The 18,126-nt window shown below is 45.4% G+C and overlaps 1 protein-coding gene across 1 annotated transcript in view; it reads left to right on the top strand.

The window, feature by feature from the left end:
* MAGI2 (membrane associated guanylate kinase, WW and PDZ domain containing 2) overlaps positions 1–18,126 on the top strand; it is a gene marked incomplete in the record, with an annotated part of 526,586 nt that overhangs the window by 454,423 nt on the left and 54,037 nt on the right. Inside the window, 3 exon segments of the mRNA XM_087722353.1 lie at positions 52–143; positions 5,037–5,229; positions 15,140–15,388. Coding sequence (XP_087578479.1) covers positions 52–143; positions 5,037–5,229; positions 15,140–15,388 — 534 coding nt within the window.

Below are 18,126 nucleotides of genomic sequence, written 5' to 3'. Positions count from 1 at the left end.
TTCATACATTCACCAGAAATCAACTCTCAATCAACTGTTATCTTGAAGCAGGTTCCGATTACAAGGAGTTGGATGTTCATCTTCGGAGGATGGAATCGGGATTCGGCTTCAGAATTCTTGGAGGGGATGAACCGGGACAGCCGGTAAGTGGGTTCTTGACAACTTTTTGCAATTGTTGTCTGTATCTGTCAGAAATACCCATATTTTTCGCAGTATAAGACGCTACAAAGTATAAGACGCACCAGTCGTGGGTTACTACCACTTAGGGCTGGTTTGTCTGAACCGGTAGTGGTTTGGCGGCCTGGTTCCAGCGACCCAGGCCTGCCACACCCCTGAACTGGTTCTCCGGGTGGTGCCTATGGCACCGCCATCTTGTTTTTTTTATTCTGCGCGTGTGTTTGAGAGTGCAGTGTCTGCCGGAACCCACTCTTAGTTTTTGGGGATGAAAATAAGAAAAGAAAATTCTGCCTCTGCCTACCAGTATCCATCAGTATTCATCTGGCTTGCGTCCTTAGCAAACAGCCTGGTCAGCTTCAACACATTATCCCAGCCTGATTCAGCAGGAGCAGCTGATTGGCGGGTGGAACGGCCTCCCGGAATACCTCCAATCAGCTGTTCCCAGAGGTGAGCTTTAGCAACAGGTTCGCTGGTTGTGAGCACAGGCGCGTTGGGGCTGATACACAGCGTCAAAAACACAGCTGATTGTCAGCGGGCGCTCCAGGGAGTACAGCGGGAGAAGCGCAGAACCATTCGGACAAGGCAGCAGCTTTTTCCGGCTTGCCATTTTGGCCTCTGCGCCTTGGCTTTTCAGCCTTTGAATGCTCCATTTCAGACGCATTCAAGGCTGCGGGGATCTCTTATGGTGGTGCAGAGACTCGTGATGTATGACATGTTTGACCCCTCTTTTGAGCTCAGCCTAGTCATCTCATACATACTGATGTGTTGCGGCCCAGCAGGAGCCGTTGGAGCTGCTGCCAGACTCCGACCGCGAGGGGTCTTATGAGTCGGCCCTGGAGGAGGTGGAGGACCCTGGACAGGGTTCCGACTCCGAGCAGGGCGAGGAGAGACTGGTTGGCCACCAGGTGGCGTCTGAGCCTTGGATCAGTGGGGAGGAGACAAGAGTGAGTGATCCAGACAACACCTGTGAGTTGTTCCGGGATGCACGCCGTCAAAGGGCTACTCGGCGTCAAGAACAACGGCGTAATTACAAGAGGTGATTACGCTCAGCTGATGCTCATTAAGATCCTCTCCTGATTATAAAAGAGACTGCTTGTGCCACGCCCTTCTGCAGAAGTCAATGTTAACGATTAACAAGAAACAAACTTGGCAGGCGGGATTGCTGCCAGAGTTTGTTTGCATTGCTGCCAAGTTTTGTAGGACTTGCTGCCAGAGTGCTTATCTCCTTGTTTATGTGGCTTGCAGCCAACGAGAATCTGGACTGATTAAAAGAAACCTTCTCGTTTACGTTGGTTTCGGCTTTCGTTCCTGGATGGAGGAGGGTGGGGTCAGAACACTGATGTATATAATTCAAAAAAGGGAGGGGGGACAGTTGTTTGGAGCTGATACCTTCTCCCCTACTCTCTGTTTATCTTTTATATTCGCTATGCTCTGAGGTTCCTCTTTATCCCGAGTGAGAAAGAGTAAAAAGAATATCTTTCTTTTCTTTTTATTTTATAGTTTTCTTTTCAAGGGCGCATGGGATTCTTCAGCCTGGAAGAAAACCATGCGTAGACTTTAAAAATAACGGGGAAACCATTGTTTTAAGTAGAGAACGCCTTAGGATGGGATCCTCAACCAAAGTCAGTTGTTCATCAAGGAATTTTGGTAGCATGGTTTTAAAAAAAAAGTATATTTTCCCTGGAAAACTAGCCTCCTTTGGGGTGTCGTTAAGGCTGTTAAATGACAGCGCTAACGTATTTGCCTACGAAGTAATCTAATATTGTTGCTCAGCGTCCAGAATGCAGAACTGATGATGTGCCTCCACCACTGACTGATTTATACGCACATCTATGCTTCCCTTATGATGTCTGTCAATGCTTCATCAGGTGAAGGATGATTCCACTGGAAAGCATTACTCATTTCGTTCACGCTCTCGGTTGAGCTGAATTCTCGGTCAAAGGGGATTTTGGTTCACAAAAGCCGAAGCGTATACAGTAAACATTGGCTGTGCAATCACCCCAAGGATTGCGCTGAAGCCAGCAGCGACCCAGGCCTTCCCCTCCCCCAAACTGGTTTGCCAGGCGGCACCATAGGTACCGCCATCTTGTTTTCGCTTCTGTGCATGCGCAGAACAGTATTTATTGCACTGTGCATGTGTGCATAGCGCGCATCAAGCCCGAGCACATGCACATGAGCGAACCAGCAGTAGTGCCCACCCCTGTCCTCCTCCATTCCACAAAACCCACTTCCTTATAGCACTGATGACGTTACCTAGATGGGTCATGAAACATGTGCGAGAATCAAGTTCAGAGAGTACTATGGACTGCATAGTCATCTCGTCGTCCTCCTTCTCCTCCTCCTTCTCCTTCTGCACCGCCTTCTCCTCTCCACTAACCCCACTCCCTTCTAGCACTGATGACATCATCTAGTTGGGTCATGAAACAGCTGCAAGCTCAGAGAGTACCATAGACCGCATAGTCATCTAGTCCTCCTCCTTCTCCTTCTCCTCCTCCTCCTCCTCTCCTTCTCCTCCTCCTCCTCCTCTCCTTATCCTCCTCCTTCTCCTCTCCACAAACCCCACTCCCTTCTAGGATTGATGAGATTATCTAATTGGTTCATGAAACATCTGCAAGAATCAAGCTCAGAGAGTACCATAGACCACATAGTCATCTAGTCCTCCTCCTTCTCCGCCTTCTGCTTCTCCTCCTCCTCTCCTCCTCCTCCTCCTCTCCACAAACCCCACTCCCTTCTAGCACTGATGACATCATCTAGTTGGGTCAGGAAACATCTGCAAGAATCAAGCTCAGAGAGTACCATAGACTGCATAGTCATCTTGTCCTCCTCCTTCTCCGCCTTCTGCTTCTTCTCCTCCTCCTCCTCTCCTTCTCCTCCTCCTCCTCCTCCTCTCCACAAAACCCACTCCCTTCTAGCACTGATGACATCATCTAGTTGGGTCAGGAAACATCTGCAAGAATCAAGCTCAGAGAGTACCATAGACCGCATAGTCATCTAGTCCTCCTCCTTCTCCACCTTCTCCTTCTCCTCCTCCTCTTCTCCTTCTCCTCTTCCTCTCTGCAAACCCCACTCCCTTCTAGGATTGATGGGATTATCTAGTTGGTTCATAAAACATCTGCAAGAATCAAACTCAGAGAGTAGCAAGAACCACTCAGTCCTCCTCCTCCTCCTCCTCCTCTCCGCAAACCCCACTCCCTTCTAACACTGATGACATTGAATACTTGGGTCATGAAACATCCTCAAGAACACCACACCATTCTCAGAGAGCACCAAGGACCTCACAGTTCAACTCCGAGCGACAAATATTCTCTTCTTTTGCTTTTCTTGCTTCATTTATTTAATCGTGTTGCAGGGAAGGTCCTTGGATCCCCAGTTCCCCCATTACAATAGTCCATTATCAACTGTGCCAACCCCCTCCCCCCCAACTCTTGGTGCAGAGGAGCAAGTCAAAAGCCAGGTTCTCCAATTAAAAGAGATGTCAAAAGATAACAACACAATTCACACAGAACATTTATTTCTCATCTGCGGGAAGCGGGAACCTTCTTTAATAGCCCGAGTGTCTAATCAACGTTTTACAACATGAAATGTATTATCAGATTAAAATCGCGAGAAGCAAACCCTACAGGAACAGGCAATTGCAATTATCTTGTCACGGAGCCTTCAGGAGTTCACACACCACAACCACAATTTCTGCTAAAACACGACTTCTGGAGAAAGCAATTTCTCCCGCTAGGGCATGGGCCATAGGTTGCCGGTACCAAATAAATCCTTTTTAAAAAAAAACCCAAATAGCTTTCCCCTACAAAACTCTACCCTGTTTTCCCGAAAATAAGACCTCCCCGGATAATAAGCCCAATCGGGCTTTTGAGTGCATGCACTAAAATAAGGCCTCCCCTGAAAATAAGCCCTCCCTAAAAATATTGCAACACAGCAGCAGCCATGAGTTGACCACGCTCGCCACCTCCTATGCCTCAAAAATAATAAGACCTCCCCCATGAAAGTAAGGCCAAGCGCTTATTTCAGGGGTCAAAAGAAAATAAGACCCTGTCTTAATTTCGGGGAAACACAGTTTTCCCAGTCTCGTATATATCCTTACAGACTAAATTGCCCGAGAGTTTATATTTTTGAATTTTAAATCCATCCTTTAAAAGGGATTAGGGACGCGGTGGCTCAGTGGCTAAGACGCTATGCTTGTCAATCAGAAAGGTTCATAGTTTGGTAGTTCAAATCCCTAGCGCCACGTAATGGAGTGAGTTCCCGTGACTCGTCCCAGCTTCTGCCAACCTAGCAGTTCGAAAGCAAATAAAAATGCAAGTAGAAAAATAGGAACCACCTTAGAGCCGAGGTGGCGCAGTGGTTAGGGTGCAGTACTGCAGGCCACTTCAGCTGACTGTTATCTGCAGTTCAGCGGTTCTAATCTCACCAGCTCAAGGTTGACTCAGCCTTTCCATCCTTCCGAGGTGGGTGAAATGAGGACCCAGACTGTGGGGGGGCGATATGCTGACTCTGTAAACCGCTTAGAGAGGGCTGAAAGCCCTATGAAGCAGTATATAAGTCTAACTGCTATTGCTATTTCTATTGGTGGGGAGGTAACAGTGCTCCGGGCGCCTTCGCCGTTGAGTCATGCCGGCCACATGACCACGGAGACGTCTTCGGCCAGCGCTGGCTCTTCAGCTTTGAAACAGAGATGAGCACCGCTCCTATGAATCCTATCACAAACCTATACACACACACACACACACACACACACACAAGATCTGGATTGGACAAAAGGAAAATTCCATCTACTCATTACAGAATTCTCAGTTTTTTGTCTCGTTTTGTATATCCGTTTCTCACACCCCTTGTGTGTTCGGACTCAGATTCTGATCGGGGCCGTCATTGCGATGGGCTCAGCTGACAGAGATGGCCGCCTGCATCCTGGCGACGAATTGGTTTACGTGGACGGCATCCCCGTGGCTGGCAAAACTCACCGCTACGTGATTGACCTCATGCATAACGCAGCTCGAAATGGGCAGGTGAACCTGGCGGTGAGAAGAAAGCTGCCCCCTACAGGTGAGTTGAGAATTTGCAGGGATGTCCTGTTTTTAAGTCAAGTTTTTTTTAGTTATATATAAGTATTTTTTTTAAAGGTTTTTATTAACAAACATGTAAAATACACACACACAAAAGTTAGACGTACACCACATTTACAATAGAATACAGTACGAACAGGGACTTCCTGTTTTTTATAATAGCAATCATCTATCGATACCACTCACCTTATATTATTTCCCCTTCTATTGTATTTCATTTGGATTTCACCATTCTTAACCCTCTTATTTTACTCATAACTATTACTTGTTGAGTTTTGTTATATTCCTTCATTAATTCTTGTTTCTTTCCTCCATCCACCTATACCGTTTATCCCATATCTGGTAGAATTCTGATTCTTCCTTTCCCTGGATTTCTTTAGTTAGTTTGTCCATTTCGGCACAATCCATAACCTTTCTTATTATTTCATCTTCGCTTGGGATTAATTTGTTTTTCCATTTCTGGGCAAAGGCAATCCCTGCCGCCGTAATTATATGTAGTATTAAATACTAGATTTCTTTTTGGTATTTCACAGACATAATTCCTAATTAAAAAAACTTCAGGTTTCCATTCTATTATAGAAAGAGCCGAGGTGGCGCAGTGGTTAGGGTGCAGTACTGCAGGCCACTTCAGCTGACTGTTATCTGCAGTTCAGCGGTTCTAATCTCACCGGCTCAAGGTTGACTCAGCCTTCCATCCTTCCGAGGTGTGTGAAATGAGGACCCAGACTGTGGGGGCGATATGCTGACTCCGTAAACCGCTTAGAGAGGGCTGAAAGCCCTATGAAGCGGTATATAAGTCTAACTGCTATTGCTATTGCTATTGCTATAAGTATTTTGAAGGGACGCGGTGGCTCTGTGGCTAAAACGCTGAGCTTGTCAATCAGAAAGGTCGGCAGTTCGGCGGTTCAAATCCTGAAAGGGAGAGAGTCCCAGCTTCTGCCAACCTAGCAGTTTGAAAGCATGTAAAAAATGAAGAAGTAGGGGGAGGAGGGGAGAGGGGGGGAGGAGGAGGAGGAGGGCAGGAGGAGGGGGTGTTTACAACACAGGGAGGTTTGCAATGATGACTGTATTAAAAAGTAACCAGCTCTGTCATGCCTTAAAGATTAACGCAGAAATTCTGCCATCAGCCTTAACAGATTGCTCCCACCGCACATTCGTTTTTGCCGCAATCGGGGAAATACAGCTTTCCTTTCGGACATTATTACATTAGCCACTTCTATTTGCAGCGCCTTGCCTAATGGGGCCTAAAATGGAATTTGCCTTTTTCACAGCTGTCTTGCACTCTGACAGAAGGTTTCTGTGCACAATCTACTGTGTTGTTTTTTTCTTCTTCTTCTTCCCCTTAGTAATTCCTAATTTTTCTCTCTCTTTTTTGCAAAGGTTGATATTTTCCTTGAACCGGTCCCCCCTGTAACCGCAGGCATTTATTTTCTAAATAGTCAAACTAGGAAAATGCCAGGGGTGAAATCTAGCAGGTTCTGACAGATTCTGGAGAACTAGTAGCAGGAATTTTGAGTAGTTTGGAGAACTGGTAGCAGAAATTTTGAGTAGTTTGGAGAACCGGTAGCAGAAATTTTTAGTAGTTCGGAGAACCAGTAGCAGAAATTTTTAGTAGTTCAGAGAACCAGTAGCAGAAAATTTGAGTAGTTCGGAGAACCAGTAGCAGAAATTTTGAGTAGTTCAGAGAACCAGTAGCAGAAATTTTGAGTAGTTCAGAGAACCGGTAGCGGAAATTTTGAGTAGTTCGGAGAACCGGTAGCAGAAATTTTGAGTAGTTTGGAGAACCGGTAGCAGAAATTTTTAGTAGTTCGGAGAACTAGTAGCAGAAATTTTTAGTAGTTCAGAGAACCAGTAGCAGAAATTTTGAGTAGTTTGGAGAACCGGTAGCAGAAATTTTGAGTAGCTCGGAGAACCAGTAGCAGAAATTTTTACTGGTTCAGAGAACCAGTAGCAGAAATTTTGAGTAGTTCGGAGAACCGGTAGCGGAAATTTTGAGTAGTTCAGTGAACCGGTAGCGGAAATTTTGAGTAGTTCGGAGAACCGATAGCGGAAATTTTGAGTAGTTCGGAGAACCGGTAGCGGAAATTTTGAGTAGTTCGGAGAACCGGTAGCGGAAATTTTGAGTAGTTCAGAGAACCAGCAAATGCCACCTCTGGCTGGCCCCAGAATGTGGTGGGTGTGTGGATTTTGCAGCATCCTTCCCCTGCCATGCCCACCAAACCACACCCACAGACCCCGTAGTTTAAAATTTTGGTTTTCATCACTGCTTCAACATCAAGGTTGATTTTTATACGGGAAACCTTTTGGTACAAGGTGTGTCTCTTGATAGTTGTTTGCCCCGAATTGTGTTTGCTGTGGCCGTGGCTGCATCTTCTGTGTAGAAAGATCCTATTTCCATCACCGCAGCAGCTATGAGCGTCTCGTTTTTGCTCCCCGCACTTAACGACAACTCCATGATGGTCTTGATAACGAGGTTGGTACGTCCAAAAGCTTTGGGAAGCTCATTTTTATCTGGAGGCCCTTGGGGTTGTCTGTTTCATTACCCAAACTAGCTAACATCTTCAGTCTCAGATACATCACTGGTGATGTTACCTAGTTTGGGTCATAAATTGTCTCCAACCACCAAGCTCAAAGAGAATCAAAATCTCTTTCGGGGAGGGAAGGAAGGAGAGAAGGAGAGAAGGAAGGAGGGAAGGAAGGAGGGAATGAAGGAGAGAAGAAATGGGGGAAGGAAGGAGGGAAGGAAGGAGGAAAGGAAGGAAAGAAGGAGAGAAGGAAGGAGGGAAGGAAAGAGGGAAGGAAGGAAGGAGGGAAGGAAGGAGGGAAGGAGAGAAGAAAGGATGGAGGGAAGGGGGAAGGAGGGAGGGAAGGAAGGAGGGAAGGAAGGAGAGAAGGAGAGAAGAAAGGAGGGAAGGAAGGAAGGAAGAAGAAGTAGGATTGTTGTAAAATAAGATGGGTGTATGGGATGGTAAGAAAGCAATCTCAATTATATTGTCAATTGTAGGGCAGAAAAATTGTTACAAACACATATTATTAATAACAGTTATGAGATCATATAATTGTGAATGTATATATGAGAAATAAAAATTTATAAATATGGGGGGGGGAAACAAGCCAAAAAACAAATCTCTTTCGTGCCTATGGAGAGGAGAGGTGAGAAAAATAAATAATCTTTAGCTAACTACAATAATAACAAAGAAATGTTAATGGATAATATTTAATGATACAAGCAGGTGTGATGTACTAGTAAAAGTAAAATGGACAGGCGTGTCAATTTGTGTATTGGCGGGGGGGGGGGGGAGGAAGAGGGAATGTTAGATATCTTTTTAAGCGGCTTTTTTCTAGAATAAGTTATAAAGTTGTAAAGTTACTGCAGATTCATTGAGGCTGGGGGGAAAAATTGCCAGTAGGTGGCTGTGTCCTTAAAACCCTATTAAATGAAAATGGTGGTATAGTGATAGTAAAATATATAAATTCTAAAATGTACAATTTAAATTGAATGAAATATATGGGATTGTGGAAGAAACGCACGAAATGTGCCTGTAACCAATGGATACGCTTTCTACAAGATGTAATGAAAGATGATTTTTTTGGGTGTGTTTTCTTTTAATGGAAACAATAAAAACTTTTAAAAAAGAGAATCAAAGTCCCCACAGTCTTCCTCCTCCTCCTCCTCCTCCTCCTCCTCCTCCTCCTCCTCCTCCTCCTCCTCCTCCTCCTCCTCCTCCTCACAAACCTCCCTCCTGTAGCACTGATGATGTAACCTAGTTGGGTAATGAAATGTCTGCAAGAAACCAACCAAGCTCAGAGAGCACCAAGGACCTCCATAGTCCTCCTCCTCCCTCCCTCCCTCCCTCTCCTCCTCCTCCTCCTCCTCCTCCTCCTCCTCCTCCTCCTCCTCCTCCTCCTCCTCCTCCTCCTTTCCACACCCTATTCCCTTCTAACACTGATGATATTACCTAATTGGGTAATGAAATGTCTGCAAGAAAACCACCAAGCTCAGAGAGCACCAAGGACCCACAGTCCTCCTCCTCCTCCTCCTCCTCCTCCTCCTCCTCCTCCTCCTTTCCACACCCTATTCCCTTCTAACACTGATGATGTAACCTAGTTGGGTAATGAAATGTCCGCTAGAAACCAACCAAGCTCAGAAAGCACCATGGACCCTACAGTCCTCCTCCTCTCCTCCTCCTCTCCTCCTCCCCCCCTCCTCCTTTGCAGTGCCAATGATGTTACCTAGTTGGCAGTGGTGGGGTTCCGGATCCCGTTCCAACCATACTGGTTGGAACGGGCCCAGTGTCGCCCACATGGACACGCGGCGCGCATGTGCGTTGTACCCGCCAGCGACACTTCCGCAATCCGCCGCAATGCTCCAGCTGCTTGGTGGAGCGTCGCACAGGCTCTGTACGTGCCATGCTCATGCGCAGAAGCACCGAAGGCTTTAAAGGACAGGTAAGGAGCTCAGGCGGACGGGTGGGCCCTCCGGAGGACCGTACCGGAACGGTATCCAGTGCTCCGGGCAGGCTCCAGTACGTCCATACCGGGGTGTACCGCTTGCAACCCACTACTAGTTAGTAGTTACCCACCACTAGTTGGGTAATGAAATGTCCTCAAGAAACCAACCAAGCTCAGAGAGGAACCAAGGACCCCTTCTGTCGACTCTGAGCTACAAATATTCACCTTTATTGATTCTTCCCATGGTAGAGAATCTCCACTTAGTCCTGCTGTTTATTTCTTCATTCTCCATTCTGTGAATATATATGTATATATTCATTCCTATATTTTCGAGGAGGAGGAGGAGGAGGAGGAGAAGGAAGAAGAAGAAAGAAGAAGAAGAAGAAGAAGAAGAAGAAGAAGAAGAAGAAGAAGAAGAAGAAGAAGAAGAAGAAGAAGAAGAAGAAGAAGAAGAAGAAGAAGAAGAAGAAGAAGAAGGGTGCTCCATCACTGGAGCTTTTTGAGAAGAGAAGAGATGAGAAGAGGAATAGGAAATGGAATAGAATAGAATAAAGGGAGGAGGGAAGAGGAGGAGGAGGAGGAGGAGGAGGAGGAGGAGGAGGAGGAGGAGGAGGAGAAGAAGAAGAAGAAGAAGAAGAAGAAGAAGAAGAAGAAGAAGAAGAAGAAGAAGAAGAAGAAGAAGAAGAAGAAGAAGAAGGTGCTCCATCACTGGAGCTTTTTGAGAAGAAAAGAGACAAGAAGAGGAATAGGCAATAGAATAGAATAGAATAGAATAGAATAGAATAAAGGGAGGAGGGAAGAGGAGGAGGAGGAGAAGAAGAAGAAGAAGAAGAAGAAGAAGAAGAAGAAGAAGAAGAAGAAGAAGAAGAAGAAGAAGAAGAAGAAGAAGAAGAAGAAGATATTTTGAGAAAAAGAATGCATTAAGATATTCAATAATGTCTTCAAGGTACTCGGTTTCTTAACTGCAGTGGCAAGAGAATGCGAATAAATCTTATTTCGAGACCTGTTACTCAACCAGGAACAGCCAGTGGCTGATACAGAGATTTTTACAATTTTTTTCATAATTTATCATCATCTAGGCCTGGTGATTTGTTAACTTTCAATTTAGCAATAAGGCACAGAATTTCAGCTCTCGTCCCCGAAGTTTCACTGCGTGACATGATTTAATCACGGCGCCACATTCTGCAGCTTCTTGGAGTATAATTCCACTGATTAAACATGGGTTAAAATCAAAAATCTAATCTAATACAAATACAGAACCATTCACTGTTGCCCTCCAAAGTACTTCTGTTATTATTTGGCTTTGTTCCTCTGCAATTTTTTAGTTGTACGCTATTAATTAAGCTTCAAGTTCACTGGAATTAGGAGATCAAGATTCTTCTTATGTTCATTTATACAAGTTTTGCAATCCTTTTTTTTTTAATGGTATGAATTATTTATATTCTCCTTCAGCTAAAATCAACCGCATGCTGCCATAATTAGTTTATTTCAATTTTCCGAGGCTGGTGACCATTGCCATCATTCAATATTAAAAATAAAACAAGAAAACTGGCTCTAGTTAAAAACGATATAAAATTAATTAAATGAAATGAATCAAGCTAAACATGATGAACAAGGAAACACCATCCTGGCCTGCAAAAGTCCTTTGGTGTTGTTTCTCCCTAAGTGGGTATCTCTGCTAATTAAATTAGTTCCAATTAATTTGTTCCCTTGTTTTCAATTAAATATTACTATTTTTAGCTGGATCGAGGCCGTTTAACTCCCTCCAGTTTTTCCTAATGCAGAAGCAGGGGAAAGGGGGGGAAAAAACCTTTCCTGTATCGGCCGCAAAGGTGCTTTTTTTAAAAAAAAAAATTTCAGGAGGGAACTGGCCTTTCTTGTTTTGTTTTTTTCTTTGAAGACGTTTCACTTCTCATCCAAGAAGCTTCTTCAGCTCTGACAGAATAATGGGTCCCAAGCTGTGCATTCCAACTTTATGATGTAAATCAGAGTTACGGGTAATGTAGATGCAGCTAAGGTGTCACACCTGGAAGCCATCTCTTGCATTGGCCCTTCAGGCCTGCCAAATTCAATGCCTGCGGGGAAATTGGGAAGGGAGGGTTATATGGAGTATGAGAGAGATATATAGTCAAAATGACATTCCTTTCTCAGAGAGTCAAGGACGTCTTGCCCTGCAGCTGCAATGGCGTGACTGGGAGGCATCTCCAGTTGGGACGGTGCCTGATTGGACCATGTGATGGACATGTGGGTTCTGGGCAGGGACTTGAACTTTCGTTTGGGTGGGGAAAACCTGGAAGCTTTCAGATTCGGCTTTTCCCAGGTGTGCCAATAGGACATCTCTCATCAAATGGAACTTTGAGGAACCTCAAGCGTCAGAGTCTTCTTCCATTTGGAGTATTATGTGGGACCCTGACACAAGGATTGTATTACCTTTTTTGGCTGCTTCCGCACACAGCTGGCTCATGTTTATGTCATCGTCCACTACGACTCCAAGGTCCTTCTCACACAGTTACTGTTTTTGAGCCAGGTTTCACCTATCCGTATTTTTCGGACTATAAGATGCACCAAGATTTTGAAGAGGCAAATTAAAAAAAAGAAAGGTTTTTGCACTCTGCAGACCTCCCAAAAACGGGCCAGTTTTTTCTCCCAAAAAAGGGCATGAATAGCCTTTAGGAGGCTTGTAAAATGCTCCTGGGGCTGTGGGGGCCAAAAATGAGCAAAAAAAAAGGTCCGTTTTTTGCAAAAACGGGCCCATTTTTTGACAAAAATGGGTATGCATAAGGAGGCTTATAGCATGCTCCTGGGGGCTGGGGGGCGTTGGAATGGCCTATTTTTCAGTTTTTTGCCCTCCTCAGCCCCCTGGAGCTCTCTGGAAGCCTCCTAAAGGCTATGCACGGCCATTTTTTGCAAAGGGGGCGGGGTTTCAGGAGGCCAGAAATGCTGTATTCAGTGTATAAGACGCACCCAGATTTTCAGCCTCTTTTTGGAGAGAAAAGGGTGAGTCTTATACTCTGAAAAATACGGTAATCTGTACTTGTAGCTTTGGTTTTTTCCTACCTAGGTTTAAAACCTTGCTTTTTGCTGCTCAATCGCTGCGGATATGACTGAACGGTTAATACAACAAGCGCCGTGCCCGAAACACATGAAAATAAATGCAACAGTATTGATTCTTACAACAATATGCAATCGTTTGAGTGATGGGTTAGTCTTAGCCGGTTGCCAGCTGCTTGCCGTCAAATAAATAATGGGATCGTCTTTTGATCTTTCATTCAGATAAAATCAAACGCCGCAAGATAAAATCAAACGCCGCACGGATTATGACTTTCCCCGAGAAGCAAAAAAAAACCTTCCAGTTGAAAAGTCTTTCTTGAGGCATTTATTTATTCCTGGAAGTGTCTCCTCTAACAGCCCTTCAATAGGAAGGGATTAATGCTTGAAGGAAAGAAAGAAAACCTCTGAACGGTGATTAAGCCGCTACATTGGGAATGGAAAATAAAACTTGGTTGAACCTGAGTCGAAACTAAGCCCCGGAGTGAGTGACGAGAGAAAATCTTATTTTCTGGCTGTAGTGATTTGGAAGGCCGAGTGGTGTTTAGGTCACTGTGGGTGCAACAGGAAGGAAGTGATCATCCTGGGCGGCCCACCGGCAGCCAGCAGAACTGGCAGCAAAGTCAGACAGTGAGGAGGTTGGGAAGGAAGGAAGGAAGGAAGGAAGGAAGGAAGGAAGGAAGGAAGGAAGGAAGGAAGGAAGGAAGGAAAGATGGAAGGAAAGATGGAAGGAAAGATGGAAGGAAGGTATTTGATTTTAATATACTCCAGACTGTGCTTGATAAAGACTTATGCTGGATATGGGACCGGGGAAGTCGAAAGGGGGTTAGGGAGGGGGGTTATGGGAGGGAGGGGGGAGGGTGGGAAATACAGTCTCAATTTTCAGAACAATAAGAATGCACTTGTATACTGTTGCTCTCTTTTCTTTTTTTCTTTTTTCTTTTATTTTCTCTTTTTTTTTCTTCATTTTTCTTAAATTTAGAGTAAAATATAAAACTGAATAGATTAATGAATTGTAGAGATACACCAAAGTGAGGAGTAGAGGGAAAGAAGAGGGAGAAGTAAAGAGGGAGTGAGAGGGAAATGTAAGGAGGGTGAGATGGAGGGAAGGGGAGAAAGGAATGTTTGAGGGGGAAGGAAAGTAGAAGAGGGGAATGTTGGAGGGGAGAATGAAAGTTGGAGGGGGAGAAGAAAGGGTGTATGGGGGATTGAAGTGCTATGTTGGTTTTCTATGGTGGAAGATGAGTTGTGTTCATTGATTTTCCCTTTTTTTAAAATGCACAGTATATAAGTGATTGTATAAAAATGAAAATGAAAATGAAATAAAACAGTTTTAAAAGCGAAAGATGGAAGGAAGGAAAGGAAGGAAGGAAGGAAGGAAGGAAGGAAGGAAGGAAGGAAGGAAGGAAGGAAGGAAGGAAGGAAAGGGAAGGGAGGGAGGAAGGAAGGAAGGAAAGATGGAAGGAAAGATGGAAGGAAGGAAGGAAAGAAAGATGGAAGGAAGGAAGGAAAGAAAGAAGGAAGGAAGGAAGGAAGGAAAGGAAGGAAGGAAGGAAGGAAGGAAGGAAGGAGTAGCAATAGCACTTAGACTTATATTCCACTTCACAGTGTTTTACAGCTCTCCCTAAGCAGTTTATAAGCATATGGCCCCCAACATTTTACTGACCTCGTAAGGATTGGAAGGCTGACTCGACCTTGAGCTGGTCAGGATCAAACTGCATTCTAACCACTGCGGCCATCAGGAAGGAAGGAGGGAGGGCGGGAGGGCAGGAGGGAGGGAGGGAGGGAGGGAGGGAGGGAGGGAGGAAGGAAGGAAGGAAGGAAGGAAGGAAGGAAGGAAGGAAGGAAGGAGTATTTTACAGCCCTCCCTAAGCGGTTTATAAGCATATGGCCTCCAACATTTTACTGACCTCAGAAGGACGGAAGGTTGAGTAAACCTTGAGCCGGTCAGGATCGAACTGCTAGCAATTGGCAGAATTAGCCTGCAATGCTGCATCCTAACCACTGTGCCATCAGGGAGAGAGGGAGGGAGGGAGGGAGGGAAGGAAGGAAGGAAGGAAGGAAGGAAGGAAGGAAGGAAGGAAGGAAGGAAGGAAGGAAGGAATAGCACTCGCACTTAAACTTAGATACCGCTTCACAGTGCTTTACAGCCCCTCTAAGCAGTTTACAGAGCCTGTTGCCCCCAACAATCTGGGTCCTCATTTCACCGACCTCGGAAGGACAGAAGGCTGAGTCAACCTGGAGCCGGTCAGGATCGAACTCCTGGCAGTGGGAATACAGAGTTAGACTGCAATACTACATTTTAACCACTGGGGGCCACTCCGGAATGCAGAACGCCTTTCTGATTTTGTTCCATGTCATTCTTCTTTCTTTTTTTCCACCCCCTGCAGGGGAACCGTGTCCAGAGAACGGCCGAAGTCCAGGCTCGGTGTCCACCCACCACAGTTCCCCCAGAAGCGACTACGCCACGTACGCCAACAGCAACCACGTCGGCTCCAGCAACAACGCCACGCCGCCCGAGAGCTTCCCGTCGCACAGCGTGCAAACCAGCGACGTCATCATCCATCGGAAAGAGAACGAAGGGTTTGGATTCGTAATCATTAGCTCCTTAAACAGGCCCGAATCTGGGTCGACGATGGGTAAGTTGAATCTTCTGCTCTACCTTGTTTCTGTGTTGAAACCCTGAACAAGCTCTCCCAATGGTGCTTTTTTTTTTTCAAGAGGCAACTGGACTTTTGGGTCTTTCTTTGAAGACATTTATCTCTTCATCTCAGAAGCTTCTTCGGCTCTGAGAGGGTAGCGTGGAATGGAAGGATTTATATTCCTTGCGGGCAGCTGGTCATTTGCATCCTTTTAGAGCAGTGTTTCTCAACCTTGGCAACTTGAAGATGTCCGGACTTCAACTCCCAGAATTCCCCCAGCCAGCGAATGCTGGCTGGGGAATTCTGGGAATTGAAGTCCGGACATTCTTCAAGTTGCCAAGGTTGAGAAACACTGTTTTAGAAGGGGCGTTGAGGCCACTTGGAGGGGTTTTTTTTGTCTTTCTTTGAAGACGTTTTGCTTCTCAACCAAGAAGCTCCTTCAGCTCTGAGAGGGTAGTGGGGAATGGAAGAATTTATACTCCTTGCAGGCAGCTGGTCATTTGCATCCTTTTAGAGGGCCATTGAGGCCACTTGGAGGTTGCCTGTTACACTTGAGTGGTGTAAATGAGCATGGACGGAAGACACAGACAAACTTCCAAGTGGCCTCAATGACTCTCTAAAAGAATGCAAACGACCAGCTGTCTGGAGTGTAAATCCTTCCATTCAATTACTTTGGTTGAATTACCTGGGTTTGGGGTTTCTTTACAATTTGTGCACCTACATGGCACTTAGGACAACATTTTTCTAATGGGGGAGAGACCTAAATTTCATCATGGGGACAGGCTCTGCGAATCGTTCACCCTCTGGGCTAAAGATAGCAATAGCAGTTAGACTTATATACCGCTTCATAGGGCTTTCAGCCCTCTCTAAGCGGTTTACAGAGTCAACATATCGCCCGCACAGTCTGGGTCTCATTTCACCCACCTCGGAAGGATGGAAGGCTGAGTCAACCCTGAGGCGGTGAGATTTGAACCGCTGAACTGCAGATAGCAGTCAGCTGAAGTGGCCTGCAGTACTGCACTCTAACCACTGCGCCACCTCGGCTCTAACCTGCCTGATAACTCACATAGCATTAAATTGCAGCATGAATGGCTGGAAGAGGATGAAAATAAATTAGCGAGGGGGTCTTTCTTGCCTTCTAAAATGGCCTAGAACCAGTGGTGGGATTCAAATAATTAACAACTGGTTCTCTGCCCTAATGACCAGCTGGTTAGATGTGGCTTGGTGGTCATGTGACTGTGTGGGCGTGGCCAACTCAAGGTCACTCATTTTGATGGGCGCTTCACCTTAGCTGTTACAATGTGATAAGGGTTAACCGGGAGAGGCAGTTTCTGTAAGCAGGGCAACAAAGATTCGGCTAGAAACAACACCAGAATGTTTCCTTCCTGCCTTCCTTACAGGATTAGCCCTGTAAAGTGGTGGGGGAAAAACAAAAAGGGAATTTCTTCCAACAACCGGTTCTCCAAATTGCTTAGAAAGTTAACAACCGGTTCTCCTAAATAGGTGCGAACTGGCTGAATCCCACCACTGCCTAGAATGTAGAATAGCAGGTTTAGAAGGGACCTTAGCAATAGCAGTTAGACTTATATACCGCTTCATAGGCTTTCAGCCCTCTCTAAGCGGTTTACAGAGTCAGCATATCGCCCCACAGTCTGGGTCCTCTTTTCACCCACCTCAGAAGGATGGAAAGGCTGAGTCAACCTTGAGCCAGTGAGATAAGAACCGCCGAACTGCAGATAGCAGTCAGCTGAAGTGCCTGCAGTACTGCACCCTAACCACTGCGCCACCTCGGCTCTTATAGAAGGAGGTCTTGGAGGTCTTCTAGTCCAACCCCCTGCTCAAGCAGGGAGATCCAATAGCATTTGGGCCAATGGCTACCTGTCCAGTCTCTTTGGCAGGCAGGAGTTGAAGCTTTAAAAAAAAAACCCTTCCCAGAATCTATTTTTGTACTACCTGTTGACGTTCATACATGAAGGTGTGCTTGGATTTCCTTGTAGAAACTTCCCCTGGGTTTTGTTTCTTTGTTTGCAGTTCCGTGGATGCCAGATTGATGTGTTGAGAATTTAGTGGGACGCATTCTCAGCCTTACATTACCAGAAGACCGAGGCTGGAAGACGTCACTGGATACAATCAAGAGGAAAGCTAAGTGAGCTTACGTTCGGTTGAAATCAATGAGAATTAAGTTCAGAGATCAGCACTTAAACCCCATTGATTTCATCGTTAACTTTCTCTGGATTGTGCCCACTGTAGTTCAGTGCTCTCCTCCTATGACCGTCTGTGGCCGAGGCTTCCTAGGTGATTGTTTTCATATTAAAAACTAGCCATATCTGCCATACTCACCTATGGATTGACAAGGACTCTGGGATTGTTTCAGGGCAGCAAAATATTAGCTAACTAGCCAGCCCCTACACTTTTGAGTAGTTACTCTCTTCCCAGTGAATGAAATGGGAAGGGGAGGGAGGGAGAGAGAGACTTATAGATTAAGGAGATAGATAGGTATAGATAGAAATGATAGGTAGGTAGGTAGGTAGGTAGGTAGGTAGGTAGGTAGGTAGGTAGGTAGGTAGGTAGGTAGGTAGGTAGAGATAGATAGATGATAGATAGATAGATAGATAGATAGATAGATAGATAGATAGATAGATAGATAGAGATAGAGATGATAGATAGATAGATAGATAGATAGATAGATAGATAGATAGATAGATAGATAGATAGATAGATAGATAGATTGCCCC

This window comes from Thamnophis sirtalis, unplaced genomic scaffold, assembly GCF_051295495.1.
Source record: "Thamnophis sirtalis isolate CommonGarterSnake01/CBP01778 unplaced genomic scaffold, rThaSir2_p1.2 scaffold_9, whole genome shotgun sequence".
Lineage (NCBI taxonomy): Eukaryota > Metazoa > Chordata > Lepidosauria > Squamata > Natricidae > Thamnophis > Thamnophis sirtalis.
This window is presented reverse-complemented; position numbering and strand designations above follow the sequence as displayed.